The following is a 25,547-nucleotide window of genomic DNA, read 5'->3' on the forward strand; positions in this document are numbered from 1 at the left end:
ACGCCACCTGAAATCGTCCGCTGGCCTCACATGCATTAACACGCGTGCCCCCATATACATGAAGACAGGCACACACGGGGTCTGAGGGGGGAGAAAGAGAGGATAAAGATGCTGCCTTACCTTTCTTTTTCAAAACGATTAAGGTCCCATGGAACCTTCTTGTTGATGGCAGCCCCAGTCCCCCAGCAACAGAATCCTGCTAGGGCAGCTGTCATGTCTGGAGCTTGGGGGGGCGGGGGTTTGCTCCATGGATCAGACAGAACCTTTCCTCTATGAAGACTTCTCTATCTCAGTTTCTCTCTCAGCCTATGCAGGCCGTGTTTTATGTTGGGCACCTGTAACATGAAACTCATGGTTTCCTTTGTTTCTTATTCTTTACAGATATCATTAATGGAGTTCAAGAAAAATGTGTATTGCCTCCTATGGATGGCTACCCCCACTGTGAGGGGAAAATCAAGGTAAGGCAGAAGCTACCCCTATTCATCCCATCACCCTCCACCTTTTTCCCTTTCCAACGATACAAGTGGACAGTTGAGTCTTGAAGCATATACTTCCCAGGTGTTCCCATACTGCTGGTGGATGGCCCTTCTCTGCTCTGCCCCTGCCATGGAGTGGATCAGCAGAGGCTCTCCCTAGTCACACTGAGAACCTGGGCCATTTCAGGTGTCCACTCTGTCCTTCCCACCGCTTGAACCACCCACCCCACGATCCCCTTTGTCCCCTCACCCCCTCCTCCGCTGTGTCCTCTCCTCTCCTTCCAGTGGATGAAAGACATGTGGCGTTCGGATCCCTGCTACGCAGACTATGGAGTGGACGGCACCTCCTGCTCCTTTTTTATTTACCTCAGTGAGGTGAGTCTCTATGAGGATGCGCACATCCATGCTGAGGCTCCTTTGTAACCAAGCCTGGAGTTAGAAAAGCTGAAAGAGATAAGGACCTGTGATTGCCTTCATCATCCTCCCCAGGCTCTCATGGATATCTCTTTCCCTTAACGGAAGAGCTTTCTGGATTGGCTGTTAGTTTCATTTGCTTCCGGTTTCCTATCTCAGTAAAATACACAGAATGTAAGCGTTTCAACCAGCATCACTTTTCTGTTTGTTTTGTTCTCCTTTGTCCTAAAAAAAAAAAAAAAAAACCAAAAACATTTCTTTAGTTTGTGCTCATACGTGTGTGCCATGACATATAAGTAGAGGACAAGGGACAACTAACTTATGGAGTCTTCCTCTTCCCCATGAGGATCCCAAGGCTGGGACTCAGTCATCAAGTTTGCTGGCAGGCACCTTTACCCCAAGCCATCTTGCCAGCTTGGACTTTGGGCACAAATCATCAGATATCTCCGGACCCATCTAGCAGAGTGGGCCCAGACTGAGAAAACAGACCCTCAAACTCAGAGCCCAGACAGACTCTTCCTTCAATAAGTTGCTTTTGTAAGGCATTTAGTTACGAAGAAAAGTAGCTAACACACGAGTCACAGCCCTTCTTCTCCCAGCACTGGCCTTGATCCTAAGGCCACAGAGATGCTTGAAGACCTACAACTGGGGTACGGTGAAACCTTTTCAACCATGAACTAAGTTGTTCCCCAGAAATCAGGAGAACCCAGCACTAATAACACTAAAATGGCTCCTAGAGATTAGAAGCACAGTCTAGCCCGGATGTTCCTCCTGAGCTGCTCAGAAGCTGATTTTGCAGCATTTGTTTGAGCCTGTTCCCGATTCCTGGCTTTGCAGCCTTCTTATTTCCTCCTGCAGGGAGATTAAGGTTGTGGGTGACTTTCGCCCTAGTAAGAACTCAATTAGAAGTACCTCTCCTTCCCCGAGGGAAAGGTTCTTCAGTTTAATTTCAAAAAGTTCCCTCTGCAAATCCCTTCCCTGGGATGGAAGAAGTCGGAGGCCAGACAAGGGCCGTGATTGACAAGCAGGACTAGCTTCAGGTTTGCAGGTTGGGGAGGGCTGAGGACATGAAAGATGTCGGATTCTGCTTGGATTGCCCAGGCTCTTCTCCAGCCAAAATTGGGAAGATGTGGGAAGTAGTTCAGCGAGCTAAAAGACACGGGAATGAATGGTTTGTGATAGGTTCCTTTCCTTTGAAATGACTACCCTAAAGGCACTGCCTAAGAGAGAGGGAAGTATTGGTCTGGGGAAGATATCCCAAGGGGCAAGCGGGTCTGTATAGAGACCTTGGTCTCATAAGCTCGTACTTATTCTCTCCCTGAGGTCTGTGCAGGCTCTAGTAGCCTTAGATGTATGTCAATCAGTCTCTTGATCTCTAGCTGATTCAGTCCCCTGAGTGAGTACTGACCTCTGTTGTAGTCACTGGCTGTCAGCAAAGGCTGAGAGCTCATTGCCTTTGCCACTGTGCCAGACATTCTTCATCGTAAGAGTTTAATGGGAAAAAGAAGCAAAGAGAGAGATTCAGATGGGAGAGGAAGAAAGGATGGGTCTAATTAGCCACAAAGCGGGAGAGACAGCTGGAAGTTAACACTGATGGTCAGCTTGGCAGGCTCTAGGATCACCTAGGAGAGGTGCCTCTAGGTTCATTGACTGGGCTCAGAAGGGAGGATCTAACTTAGACAAGGTCCCTTGGGCTGGCGTCCCCGACCGAGTAGACAGATGAAAGCGAGCTGAGTATCATCGTTCATCTCTCCCTGCTTCCCCACCCCTTTATCACACATAATGAACCGCTAGAATTGACTCTCGATAGGACCCATTTTGCCGTACCACATGCCTAGCATGAAGAAGAAGGGATGATCAGCCCTGAAAGGCCACAACCCGGGAGTGTCAGTCACATTTGCTCTTCGGCCACTTCTTAATCTCTGTGACGCAGCCTAAACGTGTTTCCTCAAGCTCTTCCAGTTGGATGCTTGCTTATTTGATTTTTAAAGACATCTCTCTACCATCAGGATGGTGTGGGGATGCCCAGGTTCACACCAGAGTGGCCGTAGAGAGGGCCTAGCTGGCAGAAGACACTCAGGAAGCATAAGGGGACATATTTGTATTTTGTTTTATCCTTATTTGAGCACATTCAAATGTTGTGTTGAGGACATTCAAATACTATTGTGTTTAAGAGTTAGAGTCAAGCCAGCAGTCTAATTTATGATAAAGCATCTGGCATGATTTCTAGTCATGTAAAAACCGAATTCTTCCCTTGGTACCTGGTTGGTTGATTTTTTTGTTCTGCTTTGTTTTGTTTTGTTTGCGGATTATGCGTGCATTTGAAAGCCATATGTCTTTCTTCATGGCTGTTGGCTTTTTAAACAGGGTCTCACTAAATCTGTAACTTACCAATTAGGGTAGACTTTCTGGACAGTGAGCCCCAGGGATCCTCCCATTTCTGTCTCCTGTCCTCAGCACCGGGATTACAGGTGTCTACCTACCACCACTGCCGGGTTTTGTTTTTAATATGCTGTGGATTAGAAGTCATATCCACATACACACATGTGTGCGGCAAGCGTGTTACCAACTGAACCATCTCCTCAGTCCCTTTCCCTTTTTAACTGACAAAGATTGTACATATGTGTGGTGTATAACAGGATGCTTTGGTAAGCATGTGCATTGTGGAATGTCTAAGGAGAGCCAAGGAATGCACTTTATGTTCTGTGTGTGTGTGTGTGTGTGTGTGAGAGAGAGAGAGAGAGAGAGAGAGAGAGAGAGAGAGAGAGAGAGAGAGAGAGAGAGAGGGAGAGAGAAGCACACTTGTTCTTGATCCCAGGTCTCCATGTGGGATGTTGCTTTGCATTTGTGTTAGGAGCTGGTACACGGAGACAGTCGTGACAAATTAATTGAGGCCATTCCCAAAGCCAGTTACTTACCTTGCAGTAGCATTCAAATTCAGGACAAGAGTCGAGAGATGACGTGGCAGTTAAAATGCTTGGTGCTCTTGTAGAGGTCCTGAGTTTGGTTCCCACCACCCATGTCAGGCTTATGGGAGCCATTAACTTTAGCTTCAGGGGATCCCATGCCTTCTGTCCCCAGTGGGCACCTGCATATAGACACACACACACACACACACACACACACACACACACACACACACACACACACACACATGCTCACAAAGAGGAAATAAAATAGGGGGCAATACAGCCATGTGGGTCTGTTTGTTAGTCTAGCGTTTCCCCCCTTTCCTTTCTTACTGTCTTATAACTTCCCTGTTTTGTTGAACTCTGAGACCCGTTACCTCCATATCACGCACCAGGTTTCTCGTGCAGTTGGCAAAATGAGAAAACCCTCTTTGTTTGACTTGCTCTGTAAACTCAGTCAACACACAAGTGGGCGACATCTATTGCATTTCCAGCCTTTATTGGAAGAGCTGGGCGTATTTCTGGGCTTGGCATCAGAACTGATACAGACACCCAGAGGACCTAAAGTCAGCATCACTCCATCCCTCGGCACAGACGGGAACCCGTGGATTCAGGAAGTGCCTCTCTTTCTATTTTCCCTCCATCATTGCCTTAGTACACCCACTTGAATTGAGTTATGGAACCGCAACTTTTGCTCTAACCAACTTGCTCATTTTGGAGCATCTGACAGTTTAGTGTGTTTACACATATGATGTATTTACACGGTGATGCCGTCTCCCCCATCTCCACCCTCCCTACTCCCAGTCCACACCACCCTCCCGACTTTGTGTCCTCTCCTTTTGTTTTATTTAGTGACCCACACTGAGTCCAATTAGTGCTGCCTGCTGGGATGCCGAATGGCTTGACCTTGTGTGGGTCTTGTCCAGGCAACCAAAGCTACAGCGAGTTCATGAGTGCAACAGTCATAACGCGAACACAGTGTTTCGCAGCTCTTCTCTCCATCCACTGGCTCTGATAGCGTTCTTACATTCCTCCTGACCCCCCCCCCCCACACACACCCACCCCATGTTCCCTGAGCCTAACCAGAGGGGGCTTCCTGTAGATGTCCATTTAGGGCAGAGCACTCCACAGTCAGTATTCCCAACACTTTGTCCAGTTCAGAGCCTGCACTGCTTCGTACCCTTCTCTGACTAAGTGTGAGAGGAGCATATTTAGAAGGCAGCTGGATGCGTCCACTTAGCAAGGTAATACTAGTAGTTTCCTCCCTACCTATGATCTCCTGAGCCATTAACCACCTTGTAATCTACTAATCCTTTTAAAAGCAGCACCCCACCCCCATACAGCCTTCACAATGGGCTCCCATGGCCACTTCCTGCTGCTTGTTATCTGTCTGACACTGGGCTAGTGACAGCCATGCCACAGCAGCCCAGGGCTCCTTCCTTTAGGGATGGACTTGGGAGACAGCTAGAACATCCCTGGAGTTGTTAGGGACCAGCCTGGGCCCTGGCAGTCCTGGTTACCTAGGCTTAGTCATTTGTCTCCAATATGCCGGTAAGAGGCAAGTAGTAGTGAAAATAGAGATTATTCAAAGAGGACATATTGGAGAGAGCAACAAATAAAGAGGTCTTAGTGACACCACCCTGAGTTGGTCTTCAGGGTCCTGACGTGAGGTAAAACAGATGGCAGGAGGTGTGTACAGCTAAGCATTCCTGGGCAAGGTGTGGCCTTGCCCATCATCACCTTCTCAGCCATAGTGTGAAATCTCTTTCCAGGGGACAAATCCCTCCCCCTCCCCACTGCCGGCACCAGCCATCAGCCTTTCCTTCTGGCTTGAGACTTACTGGGGGTAGTTGTAGTTCCTTGGGATCCATTGTCTCTGATATGGAGAGTCACACATAAGTTTGTGTTTGTAGGATCTTCTGCCCCCTCCCGGGCAGTTATAAGAAGAGCGAAACATCGCTTATGCTGGATGCCGTAGATGCCCAGCTACATTTAAACTGCTGGCCACAGCCAAGGAGATAGACAGCAGGCCATTGTGAATTAGGCTACACTGCATGTGTTAGGTCTCCCGGCTTCAGAATTCCACACATTTTGCCCCTTTCAGTCCCTCATTTTGAAGGAATAATAACTCAGCTAAGTAGCCAATAGCCACTGGTTCTGTGTTCTCTCTGTGCCGAAACCCACTCATGTTGGGCGTACAACCCTCATTAGCTGATTGCTTATTTTCCAACACTCCATCATTTTGATGCCTGCGGTCCAAACAGATGGAATCCCACCAGGCTTCCGTGAGGTCATAGCTAATGAAAACCAGGTGTCACTCGCTCTGTGATAAGACGACATGAATGGTTCAGCTCATCAGGCAGCCTCGGATTTCAACATCAGGCGGGTCACTTTGTAGATCAGCGTCTTTGAGCTGTGTAACTATTCCCGCTATAGAGACAAGCCCATATCTGTAATCACCGCAACTGTCCTTGTTTCGGCCATATTAACTCAATTCAGCTGCCTATGCTTTTTATTGCTAGTAGCTTTTATAAAACTTGAAAAGAGTTTCTTCACTCCCGTCAGCAGTGCATTGATGGGTGATGTTCATATGTTTGACACGCGTCTTTTTCTTCTTATATCATTGTTCTGAAACCTAGCAAGTAACATATTTTTCTAGATCTCTTGACTCATTGGTCCTATGGTGTCTTTGTGTGTGTGTGTGTGTAAGTGCAAGTGTGCTTCCAGAAGCATAAGTCGATCTCTGGTGCAGAAGTCGATCTCTGGTTCTTCAGGGGCTGTGCATTTTATGGTTGTTTGCTTGCTTTTTATTTCCCCATTTGTATGTACAGTCACATAAAGATTAGTGCACATGTGTGTGTTTGCATGTGGAGGCTCAAGGTTGATGTCAGGTATCTTCTTCAATCTCTCTCTATTTTATTGAGGCAGGATCGCTCACTAAACTCTGACATTGTGGATTCCAGCTAGTTCTGCCTAGCTAGTTTGCCAGGAAGACCTCCTATCTCTGCCTCCCAAGGATTGAGATTATATTATGGATGCCTGCTGTGCCTGCCTGGCTTTTATGAGGCCAGGAGGTTTATGCCTTTTAGTCACTGAGTTTTCTCCTGAGTCTTCCACATATACCCCTTGTTCTCTTGAGACATGGTCCCTCACTGACCTGGATTCACCAAGGCTAGCCTGTCTCCACCTCCCCAGGACTGAGGTTATAATACACACCACCATGCTCAGCTTTTTGACTCCAGGGATAGAGGTCGAGCCCCATGCTCGAATGGCAAGCATTCTGCCTGCAGAACTGTTGATAGTATTTTTTTTTTCTTTTTTTTGAAGCACCTTCCATAGCTAGCACAGGTATATTCATTTGAGATAATGGAATTGCTGGGTGATTTATTGCTAGATCTTAAGATGTTTACAAACTACTACTCCAAATGCCGGTTTGGACAGGTATGTGCGAGAGAGAGACAGACAGAGACAGAGACCTTCCTAATGGAACAACAGAAGCAATTTATGCCTTACCCATCAATCTGTTTCTTCTCTTTCATGAACAATGGACATAAAGGTCTCTGCCTTTGTATTTTCCCTTGGCAATATGTAAAACCAATATTGGTTGAGCGTGCTATTAACCTTGAGTTTAAATTCAGCGTACTTAATCCCTTGATTACTGCCAAGATTAATGCCCAACAGGAGAGGCTGGAAGCTTAAATGCTTGTGAATGCAAGCATGAAATGAAATCCTAATAACCAGCACAATGATCTGGATTTATAGCCTGTGTGGGCTGCGAAAGATAACTTGGAAATGGTGTTACAGAGACTAATCTGTCAAAGAGGGCAGCCTTGGAGAGTTGACTGTTCAGGCTACAGGAGAAAAACAGAACAACAGACCTGGCACGTGGGAACAGGTCAGGATGTGCTTTAAAAATACCTCCAGGCTGTTGCCCGAGTAGCCCAAAATGTTGCCTTGAACATGTTTAGCTGTGTTGAAGGCGGAAATTCTCTTTCCACAAGATGAGATTTCCTGGCAGTTGAGGCAGTTGGCTGAGATTTATGGTTGAGTTCTTTCCATTTTCTGCACCCAGACTTTAGCTCTATCTTCTCATCTGTGTGTATTCATTGCTCCCACTGCCTGAGTGTTAAGATGCCCTTTGCAAAGGGATTTTTCAAACCATCCCAGCTTCGAAGAACTGTGTTCAGCTGGCTGATGTCTCTGCTCCTTTCCTGCCGTTTTCCTCCCAGAATTAGTCTTAATGACATTCCTTGGTCATCTCAGATGCTATGACATTTGTAGTTTATTTCTTCTCCTGGTTTCTACCTTGCAAAACTCGGGGGAAGAGTAAGAGTTGCCAAACCCCAAACGTCTGTGCTCCCTTGAAAACATGTGGTTGGATGGGGCTCCAATACAGTCTACTCCTATCTGTTCTTTATACGGGTCTATGTTTAATCTGCATGTGCATGTACGTATGCTAGAGACTGTTTGCATGTGTGTGTGTGTGTGTGTGTGTGTGTGTGTGTGAATGTGCATGTGCATGTGTGGCAGTCAGAGAGCAGCTTCACATGTCAATCCTGGCCTTCCAACTTGATACAGAATATCTAACTTTTCTGCTATGTGTAGCCAAATTCACTGGTCCTCAGACTCTGGGAATCTTCTGGTCTCTGCCTCCCATCTTGCTGTAGATGTCTGGGATTATAGACATCAAACTTATTATAGACATCAAACTTCCCATTTGTTGTTTACCCATTGAGCCATCTTCCAGCTGAATTTTACATACTTGCAGCGTTGTCTCATAGCTTTTGGTATGTGCTCAAAATACATTTGATAGGTTTTTTTTTTGTTGTTTGGGTTTTTGTTTGTTTGTTTGTTTGCTTGCTTGCTTGCTTGTTGTTGTTGCTGTTACTTGAGAAGGATCTTATAGCCAGGCTAACCTGAACTTCAACTTCTTTATGTAGCTAAGATTACAGATGGATTCTACCATATCCAATTTCTGTGGCGCTGGGATGGAACCCGGGCCTTCATTAATCCTAGGCAAGCACCCTACTAACAGCCCCAGCTCCCCGCAAATTCCTTTGTCCCGATGATGAGTTGCCATGCTAATACTGAGACACCAGCCAGGCTGTTTCTGCCTGGTCTGGGTGCCTGTGAGTTCAACAAGACTTCTCACATGGAGACCTGAGGGACGGTATGGAAACAAAACCACAAACTACTTTGGCTTTGCTTAGTGTCCGTGTGTCCTGTGCTGGCTTTTGACAATTCCCCCCCCCCCCCCCCCGTGACATTGTGTCCTGGCCCTCTGTAGTGTTCCCTGTCAGAGTCTGATCAGAGTGAGGCTATGGGTCTTTTTTGCATCATGGATGGTATTTCACACCTTTTCCGGGAGGCGTGTACCACTAAATTGTGGCTTCATTGACCCCCTCCTCCCCTCCCCTCTCTCCTTCACGCTGACTGCCTTTTCTCTTTCCATCTTCCTTTCCTTTCCCCTTTGAATGGGGCCCTGAGGTAGGCTAGGTCAGCACCCCTGTGCCTAGGTGAGCTTCTTCAGCCTCAGGAGTTAGGTCTCAAACCCAGGACCAGGAGCTGAGGTGCCTGTTAACATATCAAAGTAGACACGGGCCTCCCAGTTCTCCCAGCATCCCTCAGTTCCTACCTGCTACAGGGTCTTCCTGGCTGGCATACCCAGTCCCCTACCCTGAATCTCCAGCCCAGGGGCTAGGCTTACCTTTCCCCCAGCTACTCTTCTCTAGATAACACAGCCATTTTGGCTGCCCTGGCCCTTTTATCCCTTTTAATCTCTTCGTCTCCTGGTGTCCTCTCTCTCTCTCTCCCCGCTCCTACCCACTCTCCCAGATGTCTTTACCTCTGGCTATAATTTCCCTCATATCTACAATAAACCTTCTCCAACATACATAGGGGCAGGAATATTATTTGTTTTCTTTATTCACAGGGGATGTCCACTGAAGTGACATTACTGTCTAGTCACACAGAGTGACTAGATCTTTAATACTTTTATTTATTTACATTTATTTATTATTTATTTACATGTGGGGGCATGGGCATAACATGGCACACACGTGATGGTAAAGGGGTCAGTTCTCTCCTTTCAGCTTGGCGTGCCTGGGGATTGAACTTTGACCCCAAGCCCCATTTGCTGTGAGATCATGCTCACTGGCCCCAGAAAACCTTTACTTCCCAGTGGCCTCCATGGGTATCTAGCACTTTTTTTTTTTTTTTTTTTTTTTTTTTTTTTTTTTTTGCTTGCGTGCTTTATGTCTTTTGATTATCATGGCTGAAATACATGTGGTATGTTTGACCCACACTCATTATTTCCTGACAGTCCCATTTTATCACTCTTCCAGTCACCAGGACTGTTTTGCTATCAAAAACACAGGCGCCTGATGCATACGTTTATTGGATGAGTGATTCTGCTCGGTGTGTTTTAAATACTGGGCCATTCCTTATTATTGACAATTTTCTAAGCAGTACTTTCTCCTAGCTTTAGCCTCATCGTGAGGCAGTGTCATTTGCAAAAACCTGCTGAGGCTTGGAGACTGAGACACAGAACGGGGGAGTCTTAGCTTCTTCACAGTGTAGTGCTGTCCAGTGTTATCTCGTGAGGTGGTATGAGAGATCCGATTAGCGTATTAGAATGAAAGAACCAATGATTATATCGAGGCTAAGTCATGCGCTATATAGCAAAGAACAATGGTGTCTATAAGGAGTCTTTTCCTGTCCCGCCAACAGGTCCGAAATAATGATATGAAGACTTCTTATTAATTATGAAAGTTGGGCCTGTAGCTTAGGCTTGTTCCTAACTGGCTCTTGGAACTTAAATTAACCCATGTATCTACATTGTATCACGTGACATTACCTCTCTTCCACCTTGTTCCTCCTCTTCTCTCTGTCTCCTAACATCTCCTGAATGCCTAGATTTCTCCTCCTCTTCCTTTCTGTCCCTGGAAATACTGCCTATACCTCCTCCTGCCTATCTATTGGCCATTCAGCTTTTTGTTATAATAATCACAACAATACACCTTCTCACCGTGTACAAATATCCTACAACAGGTGTCCTGGCTGCCTCCCAACTTTGGATAGAATTGACTATGACCATGGATTCAGGCTGGATGAAGCCAGTTTTGAGTGCATTGAACACCTTAGGAGAGATTATGTAGGAAGTGTGTTTGGGTTACTTGTGTGATCATCTGCAGAGGAATTCATTTGCTGCCTCTCCTGTGTGGTGAAAAATGACTTTTCTCGGCTAATGGCAATCTGAGATGGGTTTTTAAAACTCTGTGACATCCTGGATGACAGCGGGCCCACACCTTTAATCTCAGCACTCTGAAGGCAGAGGCAGGCAGATTTCTATGAGTTTGAAGCCAGCCTGGTTTACATAATGAGTTCCAGATACACAGTGAAGGCCTGTCTCATTAGAATCTGTTGGTTCTGAGGCTTATGGAAGACTCCCTACAGCTTCTCCATCTCGTATCCTGAGCAGGGCCCTGAAGAATGACTCCAGCCCCTGGTTCCATGCTACACAAAGCCAGCTGCGTTTTTACATTCTGTGCTTGTAGCGTTCCTGCCTGCTCTGGTACAGGCAATAATGATTCTCTAGACCACATCCTAACCACAGCCCCATCTGCAACGTTGCTTCAAGGGTTCTCAGTTACCCACAATCGACAGAGGCCTGATTATGCTCAATGGAAGTTTCTAGAAGCAAACAATTCACCAAGTAACTTTTATCGTACTATATCATTATAATGATCATTATACCCTCTATTAGTTGCTGTTGTTAATTCCTTACTGTGTATCAGTTACCAAAGCAACTTAAGGAAGGAAAGAAGGAAGGCATGTCTGGGCTCACAGTTGGAGGGTGCAGTCCACCATGGTGGGAAATGCTGGTGGCAGGGGATAAATGATGTAATTATATTTTAATTTCAAAAACTAAAAATATATTAAATTTTAAAACGTAAACTCAGAAGAAAACACACAGTAGATATAGGGCTGGGCTTTCTCTGTGGAATGCTTGGGACTCTGAATGCTGTGGTAAGGAGGGATGATGTAAATAGATCTGTGGCCTATGTATTATATTCACACATGTACATACACACCCACATTATATAATATGCAGAATAACAAAAGGGAGAAAACTGAAAGACCCCCAAGCCCCCGAACACACAGAGACAGAGTCTTTTCTTAGGCGTTTGTTTTGGGGGAAGTTATGTTGTTGTTCTTTCGATTTTTGAAACAAGCTCACATTGTGAAGCTTTGGCTAGCCTATAACACACTATGTTGACCAAACTGGCCTCGACCTTACAGAGATCTGCCTGCCTCTGCCTCTACCCCCAGAGTACTGGGGGGGGGTATATGCTGCTATGCCTGGTAGTTGTTATTGATTGTGTTTATCACCTGAAAGAGGGACTGAGATTCTGAGTGTCAGAGATCTGCTCTAACAAAACACTGTCCATTAACAAGAAGAGGCCATAACCGGGGCTCTTTCCAAAGAAAAGAGCACTGGCACAGAGAGACCAGTCCCTAAGGACTGCATTTGCATCCCCTGGCATCTGCTGTTAATGTTGACAGCAGGTGCTTTGCTTCCTCTTTTAACCTCCCCACCCCCTTGAGCTGTCTGTCTGTCTGCTAGCCGTTTCCCTTTCCTTAAGTACAAACGACTCTTCCGTACCTCGAAAAGCAACATGACCCAGTTAGAACTTGGAGGAACCGCTTTGATTTACCGGCTCCTGACGAAGCTACAAAATCTATTTAGTTCAAAGAAGGCTAAATCGCCAGGAGGAATGTCAAAATTGTTTCATTTTATGCCTCATCTCTCAAGAAAAGTGATGCATAGAGCCCTCTCCACGGAATATCTAATATTGGTCGGAGTTCTAGCCCAGCAGGTCTCCCCTGCCTCGATCTGCGGCCTGTGGTACTAGCTAAAAAGATTAGTTTGTGTCTAAAGAGTTTTGCCTTCAAATTGAAGGAGATTTGACTAGTGCTGCTGCCATATCGATTGCTGGGTGAGCGTTACCATGAATTCAGATGGTTTTCCATTGCACCTGTTTGCGGGCGTGCGAGCATTTGCTGTGTGTTACGTTGGCTGCTGTTCTGTGTCACTCTCACAATATTTTCAGTTAATTTACTTTTTACATTCCCATCCCAGTCCCCCCCCCTCCTCCTGCTCCTCCCACTTGCCCCCTCCACCTCCCATCTGCTCCTTGGAGAGGGTAAGGCCTCCCCTAGGAAGTCTACTAAGTCTGTCCCATCATCTCGTTGAGGCAAGACCAATGCTCCTCTCCACCCCCACACCCTTGTGTCCAGGCTGGGCAAGGGATCTCTCCATACAGAATGGGCTCCACTAAGTCAGTCTGTGCATGAGTGTTAGGTCTTGGACCCACTGCCAGTGGCCTCATACATTGTCCCAGTCACACCATTGTCACCAAGGGAGTCTAGTTCGGTCTTATGCAGGTTCACCATTTGTCAGACCAGAGTCAGTGATCTCTCACTAGTTCGGGGCAGCTCATATTATTTTTTTGAGACCATCTCTCACTGATCCTGGGGGCATGCTGATTCAGCAAGACCAGTGGTTCTCAACCTGTGGGCCATGACTCCTTTAGGGGCCAAATGACCCTTGTTGCATACATATCAGACATTTACATTATAATTCACAATAGCAACAAACTTATGAAGTAGCAATGAAATAATTTCATGGTGGGGGGGGGGTGTCACCACAACATTGAGAAAGGGTATTAAAAGATTCCAGGATTAGGACGGTTGAGAACCACTGAGCTAGGTTGTCTGAGCAGGAATCTCCTGTGTCTTTCCGGAACTTAAATTACAGGCACATACTGACACACCAGGTTTCTTAGCATGAGTGCTAGGGATCAAACTCAGGTCCTCACCCTTGCCAGCAAGCATTTGAGTCACCAAACAATCTCAAAAATCCAGTCTCCAATTGTTCATGGTGGTGGACTAGAGACTGCCCTTGGTGAGTTAGTTGTTGATTCTGAGAAGGCTGTGTGCTGTAAGGTTGGGCAGGGGTGAGGGGAGATAAGCAGAGTGTGCCTCTGCACTGAGGGCAAACATTGGAAGAAAAGCCACAGTTGGTGAAGTGTGGCTGAGGCAGCCACGGTGGACGGTGTCTGGGGGCAGTGGTCAGCGCCCAGAGGCTCTGTGAGGCAGCCCAAGTGTTCTGGAACAGTTTGAGTCAGGGAGTGGGCTCCTGCTGGGGTCGCTTTATTGATAGGCTGGGACTAGTGGGCCAAGCTCATTAAATGACACTGGATTCATCAGACAGACATATGCAGGTGCATATCAGGAGGTTGAGTTGTTAGCCGCAAGCTCGATTTTCCCAGCATGCTCATCACGGTGCTTTTATTTAGGAAAATGTTGCCCTGTGGAAGGCAGTTTGTATCATTACTTGAGTTATCACCAGGGTTGCTCTTCTTCCAGTTCTGGCAATCCTCTGAGGTTCCAGGGAATAAAACAAACAAACAAACAAACAAATAAATAAATAAATAAATGCATTTCCTCCTCTCCCCACAGGGTAATTGGTTTATGTATAATTTAATTATTTCATCAACTAGTTAGCCCATGTCTGTGTTGAAAAACAACCTTAAGCCACCGTCCCTTTGTGGGTTAAGGTCTTTATCTGTTTCTCCACCATTCCAATTGCATGCGTAGCTGAAATTGCTGCCTAAAAGCTCGACTGGACCACTCCATTTCCCATATTTGCAGAGGTGTCCTTGGAGGCAGCAGAAGGGTGATTTAGAGAAAGAGGAACTAAGGAAACGATGTGGCTCCAAAGAGGAATTACAGCCTTGAGAGCTCTCTAGTGAAGTCATGTTTTAGATCACCTTGGACTGACTGTTTTCATCGGAGTGAGTCTTCGTGGGGTGGAGGAATGGGAAGGGTGGGCATTCCTTATCAGTATCTGCTCACACCCCGGTGTCATCGTTCAGCTGATTTTCTTTCCTCACAGACTTGCTTCCCCTTTCCCCATCCTGTTTCTCACGGGGAGATGTGTTTTTCATCCTGACAGGTTCTATATAGACTTCATTTATTCAGGGCGGGGAGAGTCTTGATCGGTAAAGTGCCTGCTGCTCACGCATGACGACCTGAGTTGGGATATCCGGCACCTACGTAAGCAGCTGAACACAGGGGCCTGCACCTGTAACCCCAGAGCAGGGCAGGCAGAGGCAGGTGGAGCCCTAGAGCTTGCTGGGTAGCCAGTCTGATGAGCAAATGAGTTCCAGGTTCACTTAGAGACCCTGGAGTGGGGGGCGGGGGGAGAGAGACAGCGACAAAAAGAAATTAAAATTAAGGAGGAAGGCATCCAACATTAACTTCTGTCCTCCACATGCATACACATATGGGCACACCTACATGTACACATGCACACACATGGGGGCACGTACATATGTCACACAAAGGAAATGTAGCCGAGTGGGTGAAGATAAATGAACTCAGTTGTGTGTTTGTTCATGAGGATTCTTGCCATCCATGCCCAATGCGTGTTCAGGTGAGGGCCTCCTCGTCAAGCGAGGGCCCATCTGAAGCCTTCACGTTATAAATATGCTTTATTGTTTTGTTGAGACCACTTAGTAAAACTGAATTGGTGCCTATGAACAGGGAGCACAGAGGCGTGTGACGTCTCTGGGACCAGCTGAGGGGTCTTGCTTTGCTGGGCTCCTTTTCCACTCATTTCCCCTGAGTTGTGGAGCTGTTCCTGTTGTGGTACCATTGAAGGGCCCACAGTAGTTTAGACCATGGGCCTCCTAGGCAGGTTAGTGTTCTCCTTTGTGAGTGAAAGCATTCAGCTTTGCCTGTGGGGAGAGTCTCTGGGTGACTGCAGTCACTCAGGGACATCGCAGGCATCTAATTTTACCCCACAGGAAGAACAGAGGACATGGCACTTTCCTGCCACCCTTGAGCCTCATTACCCTCGATTCCTCTGCTTCCGGACCTTCTTCCATAGCAGACGGCTTCATGCAAATATGGCCAACTATTTTTGCTCATAGTAAATATCACCTTGCATTATGAGTAAATTCTGAAACTGGCATGTTTCTTTGAAAACCCACCCAGACCTCGAAGATAGATCATTTTGTCTGACGGCTCCACCCATGCCCAAGGCTGTGGTTGTCTGACTCAGTGACCATCCGTGGATGCCGCTCTGTAAAATCTTACAGGTCTCCCTGACTGAAACGCAGTGATTCCCAGGGCCAGCTCTATTAGTAAAGGGATGACCATGTTATCTCTGAAATTCCATAGCTGTTTTAGGTAAATAGGCCAAATGTTAGTATCACTCAATGTATGTGTTCTTTTTCCTTTCCTAGAATTTTTTATTTAATTATGCATATATGAAAAGGGGGTAATATGTGCATGTGAGTTCAGTTCCTTTGGAAGCCAGACTAGGGTGTCATATGCCCTAGATCAGGGGGTGGGGGGTAAATGATGGTTAAATGATGGTTGTGAGCTTCCCTGTGTGGGTGCTGGGAACTGAACTTGGATCCTGTGGGAGTTCGGTACTCTATCTTAACCTCTGAGCCATCATCACTCAAGCCCCTTCCTGGAATCTCTCCAATCTCCTTCCTAATAATTATAACAAAATTATTAATTTCTTTGATCTCTTTGGTAACTTTCCTTGAAGGAAGTTCTACAAATCCAGTACTTTTGTGCCTTTCTTCCTTCCCTCAACAACCGTCAGGTGTGTTCATCCTCAGCCTGTAAATCACATACACTCAAGACAACTATGAGTGCAACCTCACACAAAATCATTAGAGCATCATGAGGTGTGTGCGTGTGTGTGTGTGTGTGTGTGTGTGTGTGTGTGTGTGTGTGTTACTACTTTTTGCTTGTTTGTTTTGTAATTCAGTGGTGAGGTTCTCCAGCATGAACTTTGTAGTTGCCTGAGTGTTAGAAGGTTGGATACAGCCTGTGTGCCTACAGGTTGTTTTGTGGAAGGACTTTCATTTGATCACTGCATAATATCTAACCCACTCCTGTTTAGCTGGTATTTGACACAGGGTCTTGTGTAGCTCTAGCTGGCCTAGAACTCATTGTACATCCATGAAGGACCTAGACTATCTAATCCTCCTGCCTCCACATCCTGGGTATTGGTGTGACAGGTGTGAGCCACCAGTCCTGGATGCCCACCTTATTTCTTGAGACAGTGTCAAGCAAACACCCAGGAAACAAGCCTTGACTAATGAGCATTAAACCATGGCTCACATTCCTGATCCTCAAATCAGAGATTTCATTTTCTGGCCTGAATGCCATCTGTTCCCTTTAGACATGCCTGAATGGATCGAAAATCATGCCTGCCCATTTGCTGAATGGTTTCACGGTGACCCTTCACACTGCCATCCCCTGCAGAAGTGTTCAGATCTTTTAACCTCTTTCCAGAGAACATTGGTCCCCTCTTATGGACATGGGAGGATTAGTTGAAGGACTCACTCCCTATAATTAGGGACAGGTATGGTCATGTCTTCTTGTGGCCATGACTGAAGGATGAAGGGTTTGAAAGGTACCTGCACCTGGACCACTCACTAATGTCACAGGAGTTTGGCTAATATCTGGTTAATAATGGCCCACATAAGCACCATGTTCATTGTGAGCTGGGAATAGTTCTTAGCACTTTTGTGTGTCTGCGGAAAGATGGACCATTGTATTTAGTGTTTCTGACTTATCTTTTTCAGGTTGAAAATTGGTGTCCTCGTTTACCTTGGAGAGTGAAAAATCCCTATGAAGAAGCTGATCATAACTCATTGGTAAATGACTTTGGAACACTCCTCCACTTGGTGTGTTTAGATGGTGTGCTAAGTGATGCTCACAGCATCTTTTCAAAGTGCCAGCTGAAATCTCAAGTCTAGCTGGCCCAATCATAGACCAGTTAGCAGAGATTTATTTATTGAACATTTCTCTGAAGGTCCCTTAAAGGATGGGCCACAGAGAGGAATGAGCTCCAGTACCAGATGTGGAGGCCTGGGGGTGATCTAATGAGGAGACTGGCTGTAAATAATGACCAGGCTTGTCTCTCAGGAAGATTACTGAGGAAAGATGGTCTCAGCTTCAGAGGTCAGGGGAAATTCCAAAGAGAAGATGATGGGCTGAAGTTGAAAGGAGGTGGGGGTAGAGAGGTGTGCCTCTATGGGAAGCCTGTCTTTGGTATCACTCTGCAAGGTTGGGTGGGCAAGGTCAGAGGTTTTGGCAAGCTGGGTTGAAGATGCAATTGGAAAGAGGGAGGGGTCCCAGAGACCTTTTAATGCTATCTTGAGAGCTTGGGCATTTTCTTTAGATGTAGCATTTGAAAAACATGGATCATGTTTCAGTGTTTTTACTTGTGTGTCTGTTTTGTTTGTATGCCTGCATGAGTTTGTGTGCAGCGTGTACATACAGGAGGCCACAGAGGCAAGACAATGGCAGTGAGCTGCCTGGCATGGGTGCTGGGAACTGAACCCCGCTGTTCTGCAAGAGCAGTCAGCACCCTTAACCACTGAGTCTTCTCTCTAGCCCAAAGCAGACACTTTCTGTAAAAGGTCAAGTAGGGGTTTGGGGTGTGGCTCAGTTAGAGTGCTCAGCTAGCATGTAAAAAGCCCCAGGTCCAGTACTGTGAACTGGGCTTGGTGGTGCATGCCTGTGGTCCTACAACCTGGGAGGTAGAGGCAGGAGGATTAGAACTCATGATTATCCTTGGCTGCATAGAGAGTTCAAGGCCAGCTTGGGCTACCTGACACCCTTTGTGTACAAAAATAATAGAGCTAGCAGGCAAAGACACCTTCTTACTGCTAAGCCTAAAGGCCTGAGTTTGATTCTCTAGGGACCCACATGGTACACAGAGAAAACCAATTTCTGCCAGTTATCTTCTGGCTTAAACACACATTCCGTGCTCACACATGCACACACATTCTAAGTAAGTAAAAATATAATAAGGGAGCAAAACTGTGAAAGCCAGATAGTGTCTCTGTCTTTGCTGGACATTTAATCTCACAGGTACTCAGTTCTGTAGTGCTAACCCAGAGAGCAGCCATGGATAATATGTAATGAACGGCATGACTGTGTTCCACTGGAATATCATATACACTCACAGGCAGCTAGGAGGAAAGTTCCATGGCCAGGGTTTGTGAAGCCAAGTGTACACTATGGGATATTACTGGGTCAAGGATGGAGACGACTGCTAAGAATGGGCTATGGCGATGGCTAAGAGATGCATTTGGTATGCTTGAGGTTCCACGGGAAACCATGTTCCTCTCGTGTGCTAATCAGGGGCTGCCTCTAGCTATAGTACCCAGAAGACGAGGAAAAACAGTCTTCCTGGACCTTAAATCATGCTGCTCTAAATTTTAAATTTGTGCTCAGCTATGGTAGAAACAAATCCTTTCCCTAGCTTTTAAAATTCCTTAGAAAAAGAAAAAATCATAAATTTTGTTGGTTTGGCCCAAGACAAAAACTAGAAAATGATCATTTATTTCCCATCTCACTCCGGGAGGGCTACTCTCTGGTAGCCCTAACAGTGTTGGCTGGCCTGTTGGAGCTGATGCTTTTTCCTGTGGTCATCCGCCCAGAAGGAAGCTCTAAGACACAAATAAATTTGGTACAGGGAATGTGAAGGTACATGGGGTATATTGATTGTGAAAACTCCATTTCAATGTAGCTCAGGCTTTACAACTTTACTTTCTCAATCTCTAATTTTTAATGATGCCCCTTTTAACAAGCCCACAGTTGGGGTCTTTGTTTTAATTTGCCGTCTTCTTTCTTTTTAAAGTTTTGTCATGACATTTATTTGTGTATGCATGCCACAGCTAGCATGTGGAGACCAGAGGACAACTTGCCGGAGTCAGTTCTCCATCCCCTTCCAGCAAGTGGGTCCTGGGGATTGAACTCAGATTGTCAGGCTGTTTGTTTGGCAAGAGCCTTTACCTGCTGGCCATCTTGTCAACCCCTATCCTCAGTACTCGTGAGTAAGGGCCATATAGAGAGTCAAGATTGACTTTTGAAATCCTGGATTTAATTACTCTCAGATTTAAAATGTCATGCCATGAAAATAATTTTGCATCCCAGCATTTTAATCTTCTGCTCACTTTATTACATTTCTTTCCTCTTTTTGCCCTAGGCGGAAATCCGTACGGATTTTAACAATCTCTACAGCATGATGAAGAAGCATGAGGAGTTCCGGTGGATGAGACTTCGGATCCGGCGAATGGCTGATGCGTGGATCCAAGCGATCAAGTCTCTGGCAGAGAAACAAAACCTTGAGAAGAGAAAACGGAAGAAAGTGAGTTACTTAATTCGGTTCCTTGGTATGGCAGCTTTCTTTTAAAATTTGATTTTGCTTGGAAACAAGGTGAAGAGCGATGTCATGTGTCAAATGATATCCCATCAGAGTCGATCAGCCCAGGGCCTCCACACACCATTCTGAGGTTTTCTTTTTTTCCACAGTCAATGTCTTCCTCTGTCTTCTGTGAATGTATATACAGCTATACTCATCCACGCGTGCACACACACACACACACACACACACAGCCCTATATATACCCCCTACCCACCGCATACACACTATTGATATACAAAACAAGGTAGATGTGACTGAGAAAATACACCCAAGGACAGAAAGGAGTGGGCAATGCTTTCCATCCTTTCTCTCCATCTCTTCCCTTTTCCACCATTTAATTATTTGTCTTACCGTGGAAAAATTATTCATAGCATAACATGGGCACAACATTTTAATGCACATCGTTCAGAAGCAGAAGGAATACATTAGGATGTAGCCATCTTCACCACACGTTCCCACAGGAACGCCCCACCCACCCACACACATGCATAACACAGAAAAGATCTTATCCACTACGACTTAAACATGAGCTTGGACCTCTTCCAGTTTCAGAAATGAGATATCCAGGGGGAGACTGCTTTTGGACCATGTGCATTAAAATGGTGGCCACTATGTTATGCTGTACATATTTTTTCCCACAGTAAGGAAATAATTAAGTGGTCAAAGCTGGGAGGGGGGGTAGGATGGAGTGGATATAGCAGCATAGAAACCAAATTTCTCTCAGTATTTCATATCCAGTACTTGTGGGTCTGACCCAGGGACCATTTATATAATAAGAAACATTTAATTCAGAAGAGCCATATCCCTCCCTCTTTTTTCCTGTTTGTTGGTTATTCAGAATTATTTTTATCTATTATTGTATTTTTCAATGCGTGTTTATATCTAATGAGAGAGAGGAAGAGAGAGTGGGTGAGGAAGTAGAAAGGACGTGAGAGGAGTTGGGGGAGGGGAAACCATAGTCAGAATATATTGTATGGGCGGAGGGATCTATTTTAAATTTAAAAAAGGGAAAAAAATACAAAAAAAAAAAAAAAAACACCCATCCCTGGAAATCCTAAGAAAATGAAACAGCTGAGCTGACTGTATCTATCCAGTTTGGGGGGTGAGCACACAGCAGAGGGTTAGTCACAGAGAAGTGGACAAAGAGAACTTTGAAAACAAAAAAAAAAAATTAACATTTGTATCGTGTCATGTGCCAGAGTCTTGGTAATCTTATTCTAGAGCCATTGTGAGCATTACTGTATAGAAAATGATTTACCATGGTCCTGCTGTTGCGGAGTAGAATTTTCATTGAAGGGGAAAGTAAATAACTGCTGTAAGATAGATGGTATTATCTGAAGCCTCGGGTTTGGATTGACACTACTAGTAAGAATGCATAGTTTATTTTATCTTCGAGGAAAAGTGAAGTTTCTAGCTAGGGCCATTGGAGAATACTGACTCCAAATAGCAATTAAGTAGAGTCCTTTGAGAACTAGCCTTTGATCTTTGAAGGCTGTATCCACCAGGTTGGATAAGTGCTTCTTGGGAAAATGGCTCATTAAGGTCTGAGACAGAAATTGCACTCGAAGAGCTTAGACCATCTTCCCATACCTAAGGACAGAAAAGCTACCAAAGGTTGCTAGGATTCTGGTCAGAGAATGGAGGTACCAGCTGCAACATGTTCCCATGTCCAGACTGGGTCAGTTAGGATGGTCAGAGACCAAACACATGAAACATGCTTATTTCCATGGTTTTACCTTTAAAACCCAAACAGGCCTGGTGGGTCATAATTAGATTATGTTTAAGCAGCAAGCTTGTCGGGCTGGGACGAGAGCTCAGTTGATAAAGAACTCCCCACACGAGCATAGAACCTGAGTTCGCTGCCCGCATCCCACCTGAAAAGGCCAGGTGTAGTGGTGTAGTGGTGCACACTTGTAACGCCAACACTGAGACAAACGTAGGCAGATCCCTGCAACTGTCTAGTCTGTTCCGTCTCCTCTGCACCAACACCCAGCTTTTGTTTGTTTTATTTTTTCTTATTTTACATATCGATCCCATCCCCTTTCCTTCCCATCCTCCCATGCCCCCACCACCAACCTGCCCCCACCCCATTTCCCATCCACTCCCCAGGGAGGGTGAGGCCTTCCCGGAGGGATCCTCAAAATCTGTCAAGACATTTGGAGTAGGGCCTAGGCCCTCCCTCCTGCCTCTAGGCTAAGGGAGTATCCCCCCATGGGGAATGTGTTCCCAAAGTCCTTTCATACATCCTGGTTCCACTGCCAGAGGTCCCTTAGGCTGCCCAGGCCTTCTAACTGAGACCCACGTTCAGGGAAGCTGGGTCTCAGTCCTATGCTGATCTCCCAGCTATCAGACTGGGGTCCATGAGCTCCCACTTGTTCAGGTCAGCTGTCTCTGTGGGTTGCTCCAGCCTGGTCTTGACCCCTTTGCTCATCACTCCTCCCTCTCTGCAACTGGATTCCAGGAGTTCAGCTCAGTGTTTAGCTGTGGGTGTCTGCTTCTGCTTCCATCAGCTACAGGATGAAGGCTCTAGGATGGCGTATAAGGTAGTCATCAATCTCATTATGGGGGAAGGGCATTTAAGGTAGCCTCTCCACTCTTGCTTAGATTGTTAGTTGGGGTCATCCTTGTAGATCTCTGGACATTTCTCTAGTGCCAGATTTCTCTTTAAACCTATAGTGGCTCCCTCTATTGTGGTATCTCTTTTCTTGCTCTAGTCTATCCATCCCCCAACTCAATCTTCCTGGTCCCTCATGTTCCCCTCTCCCCTCTTCTCTTTCTCCTAACTCCCTCTCCTCTCCTGTCCCCCCCTCCCCAGTACGCTCAGGAGATCGTGTCCCTTTTCCCTTCTGTGGGGGACCTTGTATGACTCGCTTAGGGTCCTCGTTGTACCCTAACTTCTCTGGCGGTGTGAATTGTAGGTTTACACTCAGCTTTTGTATCTGGGCTCCAGGGATTGGAACTCAGATCCTCATATTTGTTCATCAGGTTCTTTACTGACTGACCCAGCCATGTGTTCTGTTTTTAAAAATCAGGATAATCTGTCTATAGCTCACATCCATGGCTCTACCAAGAGCGGTTCATGGTTTTAGTGTTTGTCTAAAACAGGGGTTAATTATTTGTTTCCTTGTTTTATACTCTTGAGAAAACTGACAGCCATACTGAGATTTCAGTGGCTCCTGTAGGATGGACCAACTGCTCTGTGGTGTGCAGGGACTTGACCATGGCTCTAGAAGTCAGTATGTATTTCCTCTTTGTTTTCCAGATCCTTGTTCACCTGGGGCTCCTGACCAAGGAATCTGGCTTCAAGATTGCGGAGACAGCATTCAGCGGTGGCCCCCTTGGTGAATTGGTTCAGTGGAGTGACTTAATTACATCTCTCTACCTACTGGGCCATGACATCCGGATCTCAGCTTCACTGGCTGAGCTCAAGGAGTAAGGAATTACTTTTTCAATTTGAAAATCAGAACACAAAAAAATTAGTGTGCTGTTTCTCGTGGAGGAAAACTAGAGCGATAATTCTAAACAGGCAATAAGAAGATTATTTTCAGGAGCTAACTACATACACTAGGAAAAGGATAATATGTTTTCATTGGCTGCAGGCTCCAGGGCCTCATAAATGAACACCAGGAAATCTCAAACTAAGGCGTTTATTCTTTGCTGTTCCAGGTGTTTCCAACATCTGCAAGGCGATACTCTATTGACTTGCCTAATTCCCCGCCTCTCGCCAAAACTCATACTACTCCCTGCTCAACATCAAGCTTTCTAAAGCTCAAAACAGGGCCAGTTCCTGTTTATAATTTGAATAAAATGGATTTCGCAAAAGCCGGGATCCAATCCTCCCGCAATTAGCTCACTCCTAGCTCAGTCTGTTCTCTTCCCTGAGTTTTCCATCCCTCTGAGGTTTGCGTTCAGGGCTCGCCCCCTCAGTCCCTTTTCAGTTGATACAGCCGGCCAAACAGATGAACTGGGGTCCCCACAGTCCCCAGAAAACTGCCAGCAGACACTTCTAACTCAGAATGCAAGTTGTCATGTCACTGCGCCAGCCTTTGGGAGGACACTCTAGCGATGGCAGAGAGCATGGGACCCCCTGTCCCCACTGTGTGATTGACACACCGAGGTGGTTGGCCATATACTGACCCGAAAGCAGTCATGTCTGAAGAAGAAAAAAAATCTTAGCAATCCTCTCGTTGATTTCCAGATGCCAGCAACATGCTAAAGGTCTGCGCACAGCAGAAATACCAGGGAGTATGCCAGCAATAGGGTTGATGGGGACTATTTTTATGTTGAGACACTAGGTCTATGTAGCCTGGGCTGCCTGGCCTCAAGCTCAATATATGTCGTTGAAGAGGACTTGGAATTTCTGATCTCTGCGTCCACCTCCCCAGGGCCGTGCACCTCTATGTCTGGTTTATGTGACAATGGGTGTGGATCCCAGGGTCTTGTGCATGCCAGGTGCCCTCTGCACCAATCAGCCCCACCCTAGCACCGATGGTAGCTATTAAATCTATGGTGAGCCACTTACTGTGTGTTCAGTACTAAACACTTGGTGGTTCTAGTTAAGTTTCATTTTGTGTATGACTGTGTGTGTGAGCATGTGGGCATGTGTACCTCAGTTCACGTGGAGGTCAGAGGACAGCTTTCCGGAAGTCAGTTCTCTCCTCCCACTGTGGGTTCCAGCCACAGAAGGAAGCAGGAGCTTTTCCCCAAGAAGCATATTGGCAGCTGTGTATTTTATTGTATCGTCTAGAAGCAGCAGGTTTCACCCAGGAAGCATCTCGGCTTCCCATTTATTGTATTGTATTTAAACTTCAGCACCTGAGGATGCTTTTGCCATTTGTGTTTTAGAGCCGAGGAACCTGGGGCTCAGACTGAACATGAACTAACTGTCCGAGGTCACACAGGGCTGCCTGGATCTGAGCTTGGCCCTGACTTCTCTGCAGCCTTTTTACAACAGGCCTCCCTTTCTCCTTCAGGGTTAGACGAGCTTGAGGTCCTTTGTGTCTCAAGTGGTCTCCTCTTCTTTACCAGACCTGCCTCCTGTTGCTTTCCTGCTTGCTTTAAAATACATGGAGCACAAGACCTATAAAGTTTTATGCATTTTACAGCCACTCTGTCCGCCTTCTGAGGGCCGGGATTCAAAATGGGGCCCGCCAAGGTGACCGTCATGTTGTTACTCAGCTGCCAATCTTTTGACAGTCACAACCGGTGCACTGAATAAGAATCATACTAATTACATGTCTGTTAATGCTAATTGACAGTGGGTGCTAGAGCGTAAGTACGGGCAGCGCTGAGCCTTGGGTCTCCCCACTGACACGTAGCGCCTAGCATACCCTGGCTCCTGAAGGAATGAGATGAGGGGTGTGGCAGTAAGTAGGGGGTAGGCAGGGGTACAAGAATGGCGCTTAGAATAGGTATATTAGGCATGACTATTGCGGGGAC

At 46.1% G+C, this 25,547-nt stretch overlaps 1 protein-coding gene and 1 non-coding gene across 5 annotated transcripts in view; both read left to right on the top strand.

The window, feature by feature from the left end:
- The window catches only part of Mgat5 (alpha-1,6-mannosylglycoprotein 6-beta-N-acetylglucosaminyltransferase), a 263,927-nt gene that overhangs the window by 141,330 nt on the left and 97,050 nt on the right, over positions 1–25,547 (top strand). For all 4 annotated transcript variants that reach the window (XM_051203941.1, XM_051203942.1, XM_051203943.1 and 1 more), the window contains 5 exons: positions 382–458; positions 762–851; positions 17,476–17,547; positions 19,890–20,051; positions 23,371–23,540. In XM_051203941.1, the coding sequence (XP_051059898.1) occupies positions 382–458; positions 762–851; positions 17,476–17,547; positions 19,890–20,051; positions 23,371–23,540 (571 nt within the window). The remainder of the gene's footprint in view (positions 1–381; positions 459–761; positions 852–17,475; positions 17,548–19,889; positions 20,052–23,370; positions 23,541–25,547) is intronic.
- LOC127236490 (small nucleolar RNA U6-53/MBII-28) lies at positions 8,860–8,968 on the top strand. Its single transcript, XR_007835771.1, has one exon. It is a non-coding gene; the product is annotated as a small nucleolar RNA U6-53/MBII-28 (small nucleolar RNA).

This window comes from Phodopus roborovskii, unplaced genomic scaffold (assembly GCF_943737965.1).
Source record: "Phodopus roborovskii unplaced genomic scaffold, PHOROB, whole genome shotgun sequence".
In the NCBI taxonomy this organism is placed as follows: Eukaryota; Metazoa; Chordata; class Mammalia; order Rodentia; family Cricetidae; genus Phodopus; species Phodopus roborovskii.